At 37.7% G+C, this 14,535-nt stretch overlaps 3 protein-coding genes across 4 annotated transcripts; all 3 read right to left on the reverse strand.

Annotated features, from left to right (window-relative positions):
* Positions 1-726: 726 nt before the first annotated feature.
* nppa (natriuretic peptide A) lies at positions 727-3,262 on the reverse strand. Its single transcript, XM_077730607.1, has 3 exons — positions 3,152-3,262; positions 1,230-1,548; positions 727-731 (listed from the first exon to the last, which is right to left on the reverse strand). The coding sequence occupies exons 1-3, from the start codon at positions 3,260-3,262 to the stop codon at positions 727-729; spliced, it is 435 nt and encodes a 144-aa protein (XP_077586733.1).
* Positions 3,263-6,188: 2,926 nt separating this feature from the next.
* Positions 6,189-6,643, reverse strand: nppb (natriuretic peptide B). Its single transcript, XM_077724683.1, has 2 exons — positions 6,530-6,643; positions 6,189-6,452 (listed from the first exon to the last, which is right to left on the reverse strand). The coding sequence occupies exons 1-2, from the start codon at positions 6,641-6,643 to the stop codon at positions 6,189-6,191; spliced, it is 378 nt and encodes a 125-aa protein (XP_077580809.1).
* Positions 6,644-7,889: 1,246 nt separating this feature from the next.
* nppal (natriuretic peptide A-like) lies at positions 7,890-10,342 on the reverse strand. 2 transcript variants are annotated; one of them, XM_077724241.1, is made up of 3 exons: positions 9,475-10,342; positions 9,093-9,394; positions 7,890-8,194 (listed from the first exon to the last, which is right to left on the reverse strand). In XM_077724241.1, exons 1-2 carry the CDS (start codon positions 9,556-9,558, stop codon positions 9,095-9,097), a joined length of 384 nt encoding a protein of 127 aa, XP_077580367.1. In that variant the 5' UTR covers positions 9,559-10,342; the 3' UTR covers positions 7,890-8,194; positions 9,093-9,094. The 2 variants fall into 2 exon arrangements, with proteins under 2 accessions (XP_077580367.1, XP_077580359.1); XM_077724233.1 differs by lacking the exon at positions 7,890-8,194 and having other exon boundaries at positions 8,278-9,394.
* Between the last annotated feature and the right edge of the window lie 4,193 nt (positions 10,343-14,535).

Genomic DNA, 14,535 nt, shown 5'->3' on the forward strand with positions numbered 1-14,535 from the left:
AATCATAAAATAATTGGTTTGAATGAACTTATATAGGTCATGTTCAAAATTGGAATCCTTGGTTGCATCCAGGTGTGTCCACCTGTGTGGAGTTTGCATGTTCTCCCCGGGCCTTTGTAGGTTTTCTCCGGGTACTCCATTTCCTTCCCATATTCCAAAGACATGCATGGTATGGTGGTTGCACACACTAAATTGCCCCTAGGTATAACATTGAACATGAATGGATGTTTGTTTCCTCGTGCCCTGTGATTGGCTGGCCACCAGGTGGGCCCCTGCCTCGTACCTGAAGTCAGCTGGGGTAGGCTCCAGCACCCCCCGTGACTCTCCTGAGGATAAAGCGGTTGAAAAATGAATGTATGAATGAATGAAAAAACATTAGAATGTGGTATAACCTCAGCACTGTTTGCAAAAAGCTACATTTTACCTTGAAAGAAATAACCATAATATTTTCTGTGTGTAATGACATGAATATATTTCTGAAGGCAGAGAAATACATAGATAAAATACTGTTTTATTCATATTTTTTTAAATGATAAGCAGCCCACATGCAATCATGGTGTGCCATTGTTTTACAGCATACAACGTCAAACACTCTTCAAATGATTAATTACTTTGACATTTAAGGGTACACAGTCAGTTTTTTCAATGTACATAATATCATATATGTATATTTTAAATTGACTAAACTTCAGTGAAATAACTGGAGGCTCCCACAGAAAAGTCATCTTATCCTGGAAAAAAGAACACAAAAACAGAAACTTTCAATATCAATATACATATAATATATAGTATATATATTTCTGTAGTTCTGGGAGCGATCCCAATTCAGATCCTCGTCAACGGCCTCCAAAAATTAAAGCATTATTTGTGTGTAGTAAAGTTGATTCATCTACTATGGCAGTTTAGTAAAATGGATGATTTCATAAAAAACAACAACAAATAAGTCAGGGGTGTCCAAATCCGGTCCTCAAGAGCTCCTTTACAGTTTTTTCTCCATATCTCTCTCTTCTAAAACACCTGAATTCAATAATCAACTCATCAGCAAGCTGTCCAGAAGCTTGATAACGATGGTGATTATTGGATTCAGGTGTCTTGATGGAGGGAGAAACAAGGTACATATAAATTATATAGTGTGATAACAAATTTTTTAAATGTTATTTTCAGTTTTGTTTGTTTCTGTTTTTTAATTATTATTTTTTTACAAATATATATACGAAGAATTTACTCACCTCTACCCGTGTTGCAGCCTAGACCGCTGGCATTCCCTATCCGGTCCATTCTGGCACCAAAGCAGCCTGACGCCCGCTTTCTGGCCGTCAGCAGCAGGTCCATTAGACGGTTCCTCTGAAGCGAGGCCCGGTTCTGGTTTTCAGCTGCTGATTGGGATCGTTCCGCGGTCACAGTTTCTCGGTCCCTTTCCAGCTCCGTGTTCCACCCTCGGTTGGACTGGGTGCGTTCTGGTTCTTGGTTGGTCGTAGCATAATCTGTTTCAGAGGTGTCCTCTTGAGCGGCTTCTGCCAGAGTCTCCTCGAAGCGCTCAAGCAAAGACTGTTGGTAGAGAGCAAGTTGGCAATGGAATCTTGCAGAATTGCTTGTATTCATTCACAAAGGAAATAAAAGAATACAATTGAAACTACATTTCTGCTATTAGCTGGTCATCAATTAGGGGATCCCAAACTAGGGGCCCGTCGTTGGGGGGATATCCCCCCGCCATCCGGCACCCCTACCTCGCCCTCCCAACACACACCCAGTGAGGATAAGAGGCATAGAAAATAAATAAATGAATAACGAAAAATTAAATTGTTCTCAACATAAGATGGAGGATTACAGAAATCATCTCAATTTTCTGAACCGCTTTAGGGTTGGGGGTACTGGAATCTAACCCAGCTGTCTCCGGGCCAGAGGCGGGGGACACCCTGAATCGGTGGCCAACCAATCACAGGGCACGAGAAGACAAACAACCGCTCACCCTCACACTCCTCCCTAGGGGGAATTTAGAGTGTCCAATCATGCATGTCTTTGTAATTTGTGAGGGTATCAGAGTACCCGGATAAAACCCATGCAGGCCTGGGGAGAACAAGCATACCCCACACAGGTGGACGTGACATAGATTTGAACCCAGGACCCCAGAACTGTGAGTCCGACGCGCTAACCCCTCGCCCCACCGGGCTACTCTTATTTATCTTTTTTAAATCTCAAAATAAAGCTAATAAAACCTTTCAATTGAAGCCAAAGTATACTTTATGTTTTGGCTGTGTGCCAATTCTGGTATTGAAAGTTCAAGCTTAGTGAGTTCCAACTTTCCTGTGTGTAGTTTGTATCTTCTCCCCGGGATGGGTGGGTTTTCTCAGGGTACTCCAATTTCCTCCCACATCCCACAAACATGCATGGTAGGCTGGTTGAACACTCAAAATTGCCCCTAGGTACGAGTATAAGCATTAATAGTTGTACATCTCCTTGTGTCCTATGATTGGGTGTCCCCTGCCTGGTGGTAATCGTTGGCTGGGATAGGCTCCAGCACCCCTCGCGATCCTACTTAGTCAATTAATGATGTGGCAAATGTCAAAAATGAGAACACTGAATAGTTAGCGATCTTTCCAGCCAAACATAATTACCATGATTGGAAATTCCATTTGGCACGGAAATAGAGAACCTTATGTATCATAAATATTCTGAGGGTGATGTGTTTAGAGTAAGATTGCACTTAAATAATGAATGTCGATATTTTATATGATATTATAGACCAGGGGTGGCAAACAAGTTAGACACAAAGGACAAAAATCTTCAAAAGTCAAAGAGCCACACCCATGTCGATGATTGGCGGTCCCTTACGCCAGAAGCAGCATAAAAAAAATCCAATCTGACAAATCATTTTAAAATAGAATTAATTATTTGATTTTAATGGAAGCTGATGAATTTGAGTACATTTTAAGATAGAATACAATTAAGAGAAACATGTAATGAAGCAAGTAGCCACAGTATATACAAAATATGATAAGAAGCAAAGGGCCACATTTCTTTTGGCCATTAGCGTCGTGTGGCTCAAGAGCCACATATTCACCACCTCTGACAGTTAATAAAAAATGTAACTATAAATTAAACCCAAATAGATCAACTTCAAGTTGAATGATATTCCCCATATGAGTCTTACCTTGAGTTGGACCAAGTCATCAGCTGTTGACGTCCTTCCCAAAAAATGGCCACTAACTACTGTGTATTGACACAGCAGAGGCAGAAGGCCCCACAGGACCCAAACCCTCATGATATCCTTGAAATGCAATTATAAACGACGCCGGAACCCGATTTTATACGCTCGCACGGGTATGCAATTAGTTGACGGCGTCAATGGCTCCTCCTCTTGCATATCAGCACATGGACATTCTAACACTTCGGCATGATAAGTCAGATGTAATTTCAAGTGGTGCTCGGAAGTGACTGGTGTGTGTGAGAGGGTGGGTTGGGGGGGGGGGGGGTCCTAAGATATACATACATCCCTCCTAGCCAACGGTAGCATGACCTCAGAAGTCATCTCCAAACTGTGAGCTCAGACGTGGTGTTTAGACACAGGAATGCCCTGTGCATGCAGACAAGCACCATAGTAGGTAACTGGGATCTTTCATTCTAGGTCAATGTTTTTCGAAGCTATTCATGACCTTGAGAAAAGATTCTACTACATTCTCCTATGACCCTTAAGTCAAAAGGGACACTATATCATTTTTCCGCATAGTTTAAGAAATATACCCTTCACAATTGGAGAAACTAGAACTAGTTTTACATATTGTCTTATTCTGAAGCTAATCAATTCATGAATGTGTTATTTAAGGATCTTGAGGGCCAAGAGAAGCAAGGCAACATCGCAGTACGATACTCCCTTCACAATGTTTAGGAATAATCAAATGTATGTTTATACATACTGTAATATAAAAAAATACATTAAAAAAAATCTCAACCGCTTTATCCTCACTAGGTTCACAGGGGGGACTGGATCTTATCCCAGCTGGCTTCGGGCCAGAGGGACACCCTGAATTGGTGGCCAGCCAATCGCAGGCCAAAAGGAAACAAACCACCATTCAGGCTCATACCTAAGGGCAATTTAGACTGTCCAATTAGCCTACCATGCATTTTTTTGGAGTGTGGGAGGAAACCGGAGTACCCGTAGAAAACCCACACAAGCCCATGGAGAACATGCAAACTCCACACAGATGCACCGACCTGGATTTGAACTTAGGTCCCCCACTGTGAGGCCAACGCACTAACCACTTAGCAGCCGGGCCGCCCTATTTACGGATATTGACGGAAAGTTAATACCACAAAAATTTGACATATTTGGTTCTCTTGAAATTAATTAAAGTTCAAATAAAGAATCTCCCAATCACAGTTTAGCGCGAATAGTTGTCCAATCCATATGAAGTCCAATTAAAATAGTTGAATGTCTAACAACATGAATGACAGCCAATGAATAAACACTGTCTAACTACTCCATGATACACTAACATTACATTCAAATGATGATTTAGCATTTTTGTATATTTGAAAAAAGATAAAAAACAGTTTTTGATTCAGATTTATCTGATCAATAACAGAATCTATATCGTAAGCACCCCCACCCCCCAAAAAAATTATATTGATGCAACACTACTTCATTAAATTCTTAGCAAACAGTGTTGCTGGTGCTCTCCATGGTGCTGAAATGTAGTAGCAGAACTTTATCTTTAATTTAGTTTATTTGCTGTGTATACTTGGGTTTACTCTCACATCCCAACAATATGGATGGTGATCTGAATGACCACTCCAAATTGACATTATTGATGATATTGTCTACATCTTCCAGTAGGAGTATGTATTTGTATTTTTGGGGATATTTTGTAATTGAAGTTTTTGATTGGAAACTGACTTCATAATTGTGGAGATGCTTTGAAATAATAAAGCTCCCCGCATATAATATTCCAATATTCTGTTCCAACTTTGAATCTTTTGGCTGTAAAATTCAATTAATGTCAACACTAACTGGAGAAAAAGGCACGATCTTTTTGTGGAGAGCTTTGTGCTCGTAAAGCACAAAGTTTTATTGGGGTCCTGTGATTAGACAAAGAATAGTTTGTGTTACAATCCAAATGGATTCATAAAATTTTATTCTGCTAAAATGGCTGCCATTACTCAATATGATGTAACACAGCCATAAATAAGAAAATTCATTAAACACAATAACTCCAACAGGATCGATCCAAAAATTCAAGCTCTGTTTGGATTTTGCTCATAACATTTACGGTACGCAAACAAATTCTAAATTTCAGAATGTAACCCGTCCACCTGTTTTTTGTGTGATTGAGATTATGTTCATATGAAAAAAAATCATGAAATCAAAACAAGCAAAAGTTTTATGCATTTTTTTTATCCAAAAATGTATTGTTCCACTAAAACATTCCCAATTATTTGTATGGCCCCATTCATTTTCCATAAGTGAAAAAAATGACACGCTATCAACAGGAAGTGACTCAAAAAAGACCCCAAATCTACAGCAAGTAATGACTGAACAGGAATTGAGCCTGAGCTGCCCAGAAATCCACAAGAAATGATCTAAAATCTGCAGTAAGTGCCATGAAATTAAGGAGAAAGTCACCTATAATGAACTTTTTGCCTGCCATTGATAATGGTATAAATCCAATTAATGTACACTGGGAGAATTACCTGTGAAAGTTCACTTTTTCAATGTGGTTGAAGGCGCTAGACGTGAAATGTATTTGGACTGGTTGGGGCGAATAAACAAGTGCTCAACTTGAAAAAAAAACAAAAATTCCGCGGAAATGAATAGGAAATGACCAATGGGAGAACTGATTTTTCCAGTAAAGGCATTTTCAAGTGTTTAGTGACAATGTAAAATTGCTGTCAGAAAAGAGTGCTCCATTCCAATTCCCTGCAATTGTAAACATTTATTGATACATTCATGGGCAAAGTATTTCACATACTTTAAAATAAATACACATGTAAGTCACACAAAAAAACATAATAACTTAAATGATTGGTAATAAATTATAATTAATCAAATGACTTTTATTAGCATTGGGCATTCCACAAGGTTGTTGATGATAAGACTTCACCGGCCATTTGCATCTGCAAAGACAGCACACTTTTAGTACTTTTGACAGTTTTTCCTGTAAACCCCCAATGGGAGCTGTTTGATTTACTGCCTACTTACTGTGTTTGTCAACACTGTTGCAGCCGAGGGAGCTCATGGAACCGATTCGGTCTATACGGCGACCGAAGCAACCAGAAGCTCTCCTGGTGGAGTCGCTACGGATGCTCTTCAGGTTTTTGGCGGACAACAACTCCCTGATTAATTCTTCATATGACGGATCCAGTGGCTGCTGCACATTGGCTTCTGTTTCCGTGTCGTCAAGAGGGTTGGTTGGCCTCTGCTCTGGAAGTGACTCTTCAAATCTGTTCAGGAGAACCTAAAATGCCAGGATGGAGGTTAATAAAAAGCTAGAATCACTATCAGAGAACATTTCTTTTGGGTTCATGAGTTTACCCTTAATATGTCCATGTCGCTGGAGGTCAAGCTAGTGCTCAAAGGATAAGTGCTAGAGAGCTGGAGGTTCAAGATGCAAAAAAGGCCAAAGACAAGGCACGAAGAAAAAGCCATATTGCTTTGTGGAGTATTTGAAGCTTTTAGAGATTGTTTGCTGAATCGCTTGTCAGTGATGGAACCCACAGGACCAACTTCTGCTCTTTTATACAGTGGCTCTAACCATGTGGGTATGTCAGGAATTGGGCTGGCATTCCTGACACCTGGTGCTGATAGCATATGCTGTCGGAAATGGCTCCCTTTAAAGGATTGACTCCCAGGCAGACGTGCATATGACATAGTGGCATTCACACACCTACCAGAAACAGCCCTAACACGGGACATTGTTGTCACAGAGCTACGGGGAGTAGTAGTAAATGACCACATTGTGGGGGTCTGGGAGTGACAGACAGTGAAAAAGATAAAGAGCTTAACAATTTAGATTAGATAACTTTATTCATCCCGTATTTGGGAAATTCACTCTCCGGGTAGCAAGGGGGTGAGAATACAGACACAGAAAAAGTCATTTTAGACATGAATAAATAGGTAATTAATAAGTAAGTAAATAAATAAATACATAGGGGTGTTGCATGAAAAAAAAAAAATAACAAATGTATATATATATATGGCTATATTCCTAAATAATATTTCAATTGTATGAGGTTATTATATATATATATATATATATATATATATATATATATATATATATATATATATATATATATATATATATATATATATATATATATATATATATATATATATATATATATATATATATATATATATATATATATATATATATATATATATATATATATATATATATATATATATATATATATATATATATATATATATATATATATATATATATATATATATATATATATATATAAATATATATATATATATATATATATATATATATATATATATATATATATATATATATATATATATATATATATATATATATATATATATATATATATATATATATATATATATATATATATATATATATATATATATATATATATATATATATATATATATATATATATATATATATATATATATATATATATATATATATATATATATATATATATATATATATATATATATATATATATATATATATATATATATATATATATATATATATATATATATATATATATGGGAAACAAAAAATAATCAATAATAACCTCATACAATTGAAATATTATTTAGGAATATAGCCATATTTTTCCCACCAAAAATTCATTGAAAGTGTCAGAAGAAAATTCTACGTTTTTTTTAAATTATAATTTGAATATTTTTAACATGTAAAAAAAACTGGGAAAATAGTTTAAGAAAATATCGGTTAATCATTTCAACACTAGTGTGCAGGATATGAATATTTTGCAATATATATTGGATGGATTTGTGGGTGAATGGTTGGACAGACACGCTCACTTATATGCCAAATACTTTTATTGCTTTACTATATATTTGAAAGCAATCGGTTTTTACACACAAAATAACAATAGATAAACTTGCACACGTTTAGGAAAATTTACAGAGGTGTGTAAAGTGTTGATCGTGGTTTAATACTTGCTGGATCATCATCCCATAAACCTGTTGACAGAAGAGAATTGAATTATGATGAAGAATAAAAGGAAGCTCTGGACCTCGATATTAAAATGTCATCATAGGTTAACTCAATATTGATAGTATTAGACATGAAATCCTTTTCAATTGGGATAGCTGGCATTGAGTAATCACGTTTTGCTGCTATTATATTGACGATCGACGTCCAATCCATTTTGAGTTGGGGAGAGTAATTAGCACAAAAATGGTTTGAATGGAGCAAAAAAATAAATAAAAATGCATTTTTTCTTAAGTCAGTTATGCAACACAAAATAGGATTACAAATTACGTTGAAATATTTTGTTCCGAGCCTTCTGATTGTGTAGTGGTTATATAATGATACCTAAAACATGGCATCCACTATAGTAAAATATTAAACTAAAATTTTCCTAGGTTCTTTTTACACAATCGTTTTTTTGATCCTACATAAATGATCAAAATCAATTGTATGCAGTTTTTAATCAACTCTTTCAGTGTATGTCAATTGGTGGTCATTATTTTCGACAAAAAAACTTCCTTGAATTGCACCAAAATGATCAGAAAGTGACCAAACATCATCGTGAATTAACTTGGAAATGCTGTATATTACAATTGGTCACGGCCAACCTGCCCAGTCAAAATGCTTTGGACATCCATCCCCATCAATGGCAGTTTGAGAAATGTTCATTTGACAATGTTATAGTGTGTTCAATATAAAGCCTTTTAATATTTTAAACTATAATCTAATCGTTTTATCAACATCAATGGCAGCCAATGAGCTCATCGGAAATGCCACGAGAGCAAACTGCTTTATTTGTATTAGAGAATGTTATACATTGAAAATGTGTTCATTTAAATTGACATCCAAAACGACTTTCTACGCTACCAATCAACAATAAATATGTACCCTCAACAGCCCAATCCGCTGAATGACCCAATTCTGTCCAAGCGTACGCCGAAACAGCTCCTTAGTCCGCCTTTCCTGTAGCGGCTCCAGGAGCGCTTGGACGTCCGCAAGAGGTCTTTGAAAAGAAGAGCTAGGACATCCGCTTTTGCCTCCATTGCCGACTTGTTGGAGTCATCGGAGTCCAGCGCGTCCGCCTCCAGATTGCCGTGCTTTGATTTCTCGGCATCATTGGTGAGATCTTGCATCTCCTCTGAAGACTGAAGAGGCACGTCATTGAGTTTGTCCAAAATCTGCTTTAAACTCTGTCCAAAGAGGAGGACAACAAAGAGAAAAAAACATTTAGAAAAATCTGTATTTGTAGTTGAAAAAGAAGAGATCCTACCTGTATATCAGAGTTGGGTTTGCCTCGACCATAATCAAAAATTAAAAGTAGATTGAAGCAACAAAATGACAAAGTCAGATTCATGCTTTTATTTTTCTTTCTTCTGGAGTGCGACTTGCCTGTCCTCTTCTTGGTGTTGTTGTGGGTTTCAGCGCGACCAGGTAAAGTCTTTATAGACAACCTGTTGACGTCACTGTGGTTGGAAAATTAATGATGTGTGGCTAATGGTCTAACGAGCGGGAGTACATGTAGACACAAGTGAATGAGAATGGAGTCATCTGTAATGATGTTTCATTATTAGGAATACAGCCATTTGCTGTTTGATGTGAAAGTTCCTTCGGAAATAGTCCAATGCTCCAAAACCAATAGGATGTGATGCAAAATGAACAAAAAGTAACCTGAAAATGTCCCCTAAAGTTAACATTAACTCATGTAGAAAATCAACAATCAGAGACACATGATCAACAGGAAGAGACTATTAATAACCCCAAAATTAAGACCCTATAAATCTCCTAGAAATAAACTAAAAGTGGCACAAAATCAACGGGAAGCAAACTGTAAATGCCCCAAAATCAAGAGTACGTGGCCTACGCGACACCTGTGACTATTGCCCAGTAATTTTATGTTCTAGTGACACAATAAATTGTTGTTTCGTGAAACCAAAAACACAAACTATGGTTATGTTTCTGGGGCGGTTTGTGGCACAGCCATTGATTCCAGTTGCTAATGTACATTCTTTCTCATCTCATTTTCTGAACTGCTTTAACCTCATTAGGGTCACGGGGGATGCTGGAGCCTATCCCAGCTGACTCTAGGCCAGAGGCGGGGGACACCCTAAATCGGTGGCCAGCCAATCGCAAGGCACAAGGACACGGACACCCATACCTAGCGGCAATTTAGAGTGTCCAATCAGCCTACCAAGCATGTTTTTTTTTAATATTCTCCCTGGGGATTTTCTCAGGGAACTCCGTTTTTTTATGTGGGAGGAAACCAGAGTACCCGGAGGAAACCCACATTTGGACGTGACCTAGATTTGAACCCAGGATCACAGAGATGTGAAGCCGGCGCGCTAACCACTCGCTCCACCGGGCCACCCACTAAAGTACATTTGAGATATAAAAATGACCCAATTTTATTCATATGCTGTAAACTGTAAAGGCAGAAAGTGAATCTGAAATGGGATATCACATCCATCAAAGGATGTCAAAGGTTAATTAGACTCACTTCCTAGTGCTTATTGGAGTGATTTTATGGACTGTAACAATTAGCCCTGGACCTCGTAAAGCGGACCTGACGTGTGGAGGTATATGGCTGCTAATTGCAATTTGAACAGCCTCTCCACAGGAGGGCCATTATACTAAATGGATTCCGGCCTAAGGGCAGCGTTTTTATTTTAAATGAAAAAATTGATATTTGTAGCCTTGTCACATTCAGATCAAAATACTCAATTAACACATATTCCCTTTCTTCTATTTCATTAGGATTTCATGCTTTTAAAGATTTTAATTTGTTCTCAAAGTCATTTTAGTTTGGACATTTTCCAACCTCAATATATGACACGACAATACCCCCATTCCAAAAAAAAAAGTTCTATTGTTTTCTGATCTCTGAAAAAATTAAATTAGTTTAGAAACTATTTTAATTAATTTATTTATTTTTTACTTACTGACATTTAAACCTGCTAACGGTCACTCACATGAAGTGGGCTTTGCTCTGGTTCCCCTCCATTAATATCCTTAATTAGCACTTAAGCAACCTGTCATTTAAACAACAGTTTGCATAACTGAGATGAGGAAGCCTGAAAGGAATGTTAACCAACTGGTAAATGTCACAATTATATCAGAGCTTCACCAACATTTAATTCTTAATTACTTTGTTTTATAAGCCTGGTGGGCTTTGTCTGGTGAAAAGAATGCCAAAGAGTATTTAAATTATACATATTTTGACAGCATCTGGTGATACAGTTGAAAGTGTAAAGACGAAATATTATGATGTATAAAGAAACCCTGCTCTCTGCCATTGCACTGAATTGCATTGTACTTTTGGTTTACTTGTATTTTTCTCCCCAAAAGCCTGCCTATTTGACCTCCCAGTCAAAATGAAGTAGGCGTTTCTTGGCGTCAATTGCAGCCAATAGGATAATCCTCAAGGATGAAATAAACAATAAAAACTAGATTAAATTATTGGTTTTGATACTCTGAAAATAACGTGATGGGCCCGATTTCTGATCACATGATCATATTGACGATATCCGTATTCTTTACCATAATGCTTTGCCAGATTTCTGGAGAAAACCTGACAATTTACCAGGTAGAAAACAAAATCAAGCCACCTGTTGGTGCAGTGATTCTTCTGCCTGGGCAGTATGGGTTCAATTATCACTCTGTGTTGGTGTAATTGCAGTGGCGGGCCGTGAACTTCAAACCGACAAGTGTGACAAGCTTGCTTGCTTTGGAGTTGTCCGACCTTTCTTAATGATGTCCAGCTTTTCTTGAAAAGTCGGTCTTTAGAATGGCTTTGACGGTAATTCTGCAAACAAATCCATTTCTTCTCCTCCTTCAGCCATTGCAGATTGACAAAACCGCCTTTAAATCAACACAACAATATATTTGCTTGTGCAGCTCGCTCCAGATACAGTTTGGTAGCTTTGGCTAGTCCACTCTATCACTAGCCAATCATAGTTGGTGAAAGCGATGACGTATCCCTACGCCTGTGAGAGAGCCTTGGTGTCGCCAACTCGAAATCTGATTGGTTAAAACAACAGTTTTATCCACGCTTATTTTAACTGATTGTGAAAGCATCCAAGTGGATTTCTGACCCTGGCAACAAATAATGGCTGAAATCTGATTGTTTAAATGCTTCAGTATGAAAACCCACATCTGCAGCGCAACCAGGGGAAAATCAATGTAAGGAAGCTGACAGACAATTTTGAATTATTTAATAAGTATTCATGGACAAAACATAATTAACATCAGTCTGCTATTCAGATACTTTTTTACACCAGCAGAGAAGGCTTTGCAGGCCCTGACGGCCCACCACTGTGTAATTGTGAGCATGACTGGTTGTGAGATTCATTGTTCCCTGAGTTTGGCTTGCAACCAATTCGGGGTGCCCCTGCCTGTTTCTGTGACAGGCTCCAGCACACACCACGACCCTTGTGGGACGTTAAATGAATGAATGAATGAATGAATGAACTACAAAATCCCAAGTTAACTAGTATACAGAAATCGCTTTCTGGTGATCTATCTCCATTCCACTGATGATGATGACACATTTGTCAGAGTGTCAGTACTGGCCAGTGCATGTGAAGAATGTCACACATGATAAGTGATGACAAAGACAGCGGTAAAAGCTCATCCCCTGTCATCACAGATGTAACTACTCAGTTAAATGAAACAGAACATATTTGAAAAATCTGATTTCCTCATACAAATAACACCAAAAACAATAGTCAATTAGTCAAATTACCAGCAGCTGGGACACACAATGAGGCTATTTCTTCATGAACAGCAACTGCATAACAAAGTTGACACCAATAGAAGTGCCATTTCCACTTACTGGTAATCACTGACAACATTGCTGAAAATAGCAGCTGACAATTGCTTTCACAAACAACTTGAACTAAAATGGTTATGGGTGATTCAGAAATGATCATGTAGTTCTACATCTAACATTATGCGTAGTGGGCCTTGCATCTTGATACCTCCAAGCAGGGCATTTATTTGTCCTCCCTTTTGGAGTTGCATCTGAATGCAACATACTACAGTGTGCTCATCAGTGCTTGCTGCAGCTACAGTGAGAAATGAGAAACAGTACTATTTTACCTCGACATTTGATGTAGTATTGTCAATTTGTAGGCACCACTGAATAATTTTCCAAAGTTGGTAATACTTATCAGCTCTTGTCTTTTGTCTCATCTCATTTTTGAACCGCTTTATCCTCGCTTAGGTCGCAGGGGGTGCCAGAGCCCATCCAAACCAACTTTGCGCCAGAGGCGGGGGACACCCTGAATTGGTGGCCAGCCAATCGCAGGGCACAAGGAGACAAACAACCATTCACCCTCACACTCATACCTAGGGACAATTTAGAGTGTCAAATCTGTCTTAATGATTTGATTTGGTGATTCTTAATGATCCCATTTACTTTGCTTTGCTTTGGACTTTGTGCTTTTGCTTTGTTGTTCTGTAGCCTTTGCAACTGTACAGTCTGACTTGTAACTATGGGTAACTATGTCTTTCCTGTATCTGCATTCTCACCCTCTTGCTACTGTGACAATGAAATTTCCCGAATACAGGATGAATAAAGTTATCTAATCCAATCCAATGCATGTTTTTGGAATGTGGGACGAAAACGGAGTAGTATTTGGAGAAAATCCAGACAGGCCTGGTGTAAAATAAGAAATGCAAATGTTACATGGTGTTTTCATGACAGTTCTGTTTGTTTTCCCCTGATTTTGCATTTATTTGTATTGATAAAATTTAGTTTTCACATTTAAAGCCATAAATGTTCTGAAGGATAATGTAAAAGAAATAATGCATACCCCCCAGAATTGTATCCTTTTCTGTTATACATTAGACTAGATCAGGTTATCGGTATATTATTGATAAATTGTCTTGTAATGAAAGTCTATAATAATAATACCATTGTTATTAGGTAAAAAATTGATTGTGGTTAGTACATTTAGTTCATTTGGAATTGCAATTCTTTTCTTTCCTCACAAGTGTCCTCCTTTTTGGTGTTGTCAAAACTTTGGCTGAAGCAGAATGCCCTCATCAGTAAATTCCATGGCATTCATCAGGCCTCTTATCTATTCTTGTCATGGACTGATCCCATGCTTCATAGCCCTTACATCATGCTTTCCCTCATGCACTGGAAAGACACATACACATGTGACCCTTCCAGTGGCACCTTTGCACAGATAAGGTTATTTTCACACGGCAGGGATGTTGTTGCATATATTTAGCATTAGCTCATGTTATTTTGAACACGCATCACCTGAATAAACCCTAAATGTGTCGTGTCTCTTATTTACATTTTAAAGTTAGTCCAAATTCAGTGCCG

Source organism: Stigmatopora nigra, chromosome 1 (assembly GCF_051989575.1).
Source record: "Stigmatopora nigra isolate UIUO_SnigA chromosome 1, RoL_Snig_1.1, whole genome shotgun sequence".
In the NCBI taxonomy this organism is placed as follows: domain Eukaryota; kingdom Metazoa; phylum Chordata; class Actinopteri; order Syngnathiformes; family Syngnathidae; genus Stigmatopora; species Stigmatopora nigra.

Excerpts from the sequence above, each read along its gene's own strand:
- nppal (XM_077724241.1), bottom strand. The coding sequence starts at position 9,558 with ATGAATCTGACTTTGTCATTTTGTTGCTTCAATCTACTTTTAATTTTT. Across the intron at positions 9,395-9,474 it reads AACCCAACTCTGATATACAG|AGTTTAAAGCAGATTTTGGA; the intron begins GTAGGATCTCTT and ends CTCTTTGGACAG.
- nppb (XM_077724683.1), bottom strand. The coding sequence starts at position 6,643 with ATGGCTTTTTCTTCGTGCCTTGTCTTTGGCCTTTTTTGCATCTTGAAC. Across the intron at positions 6,453-6,529 it reads GCGACATGGACATATTAAGG|GTTCTCCTGAACAGATTTGA; the intron begins GTAAACTCATGA and ends CTGGCATTTTAG.
- nppa (XM_077730607.1), bottom strand. The coding sequence starts at position 3,262 with ATGAGGGTTTGGGTCCTGTGGGGCCTTCTGCCTCTGCTGTGTCAATAC. Across the intron at positions 1,549-3,151 it reads ATGACTTGGTCCAACTCAAG|TCTTTGCTTGAGCGCTTCGA; the intron begins GTAAGACTCATA and ends CTCTACCAACAG.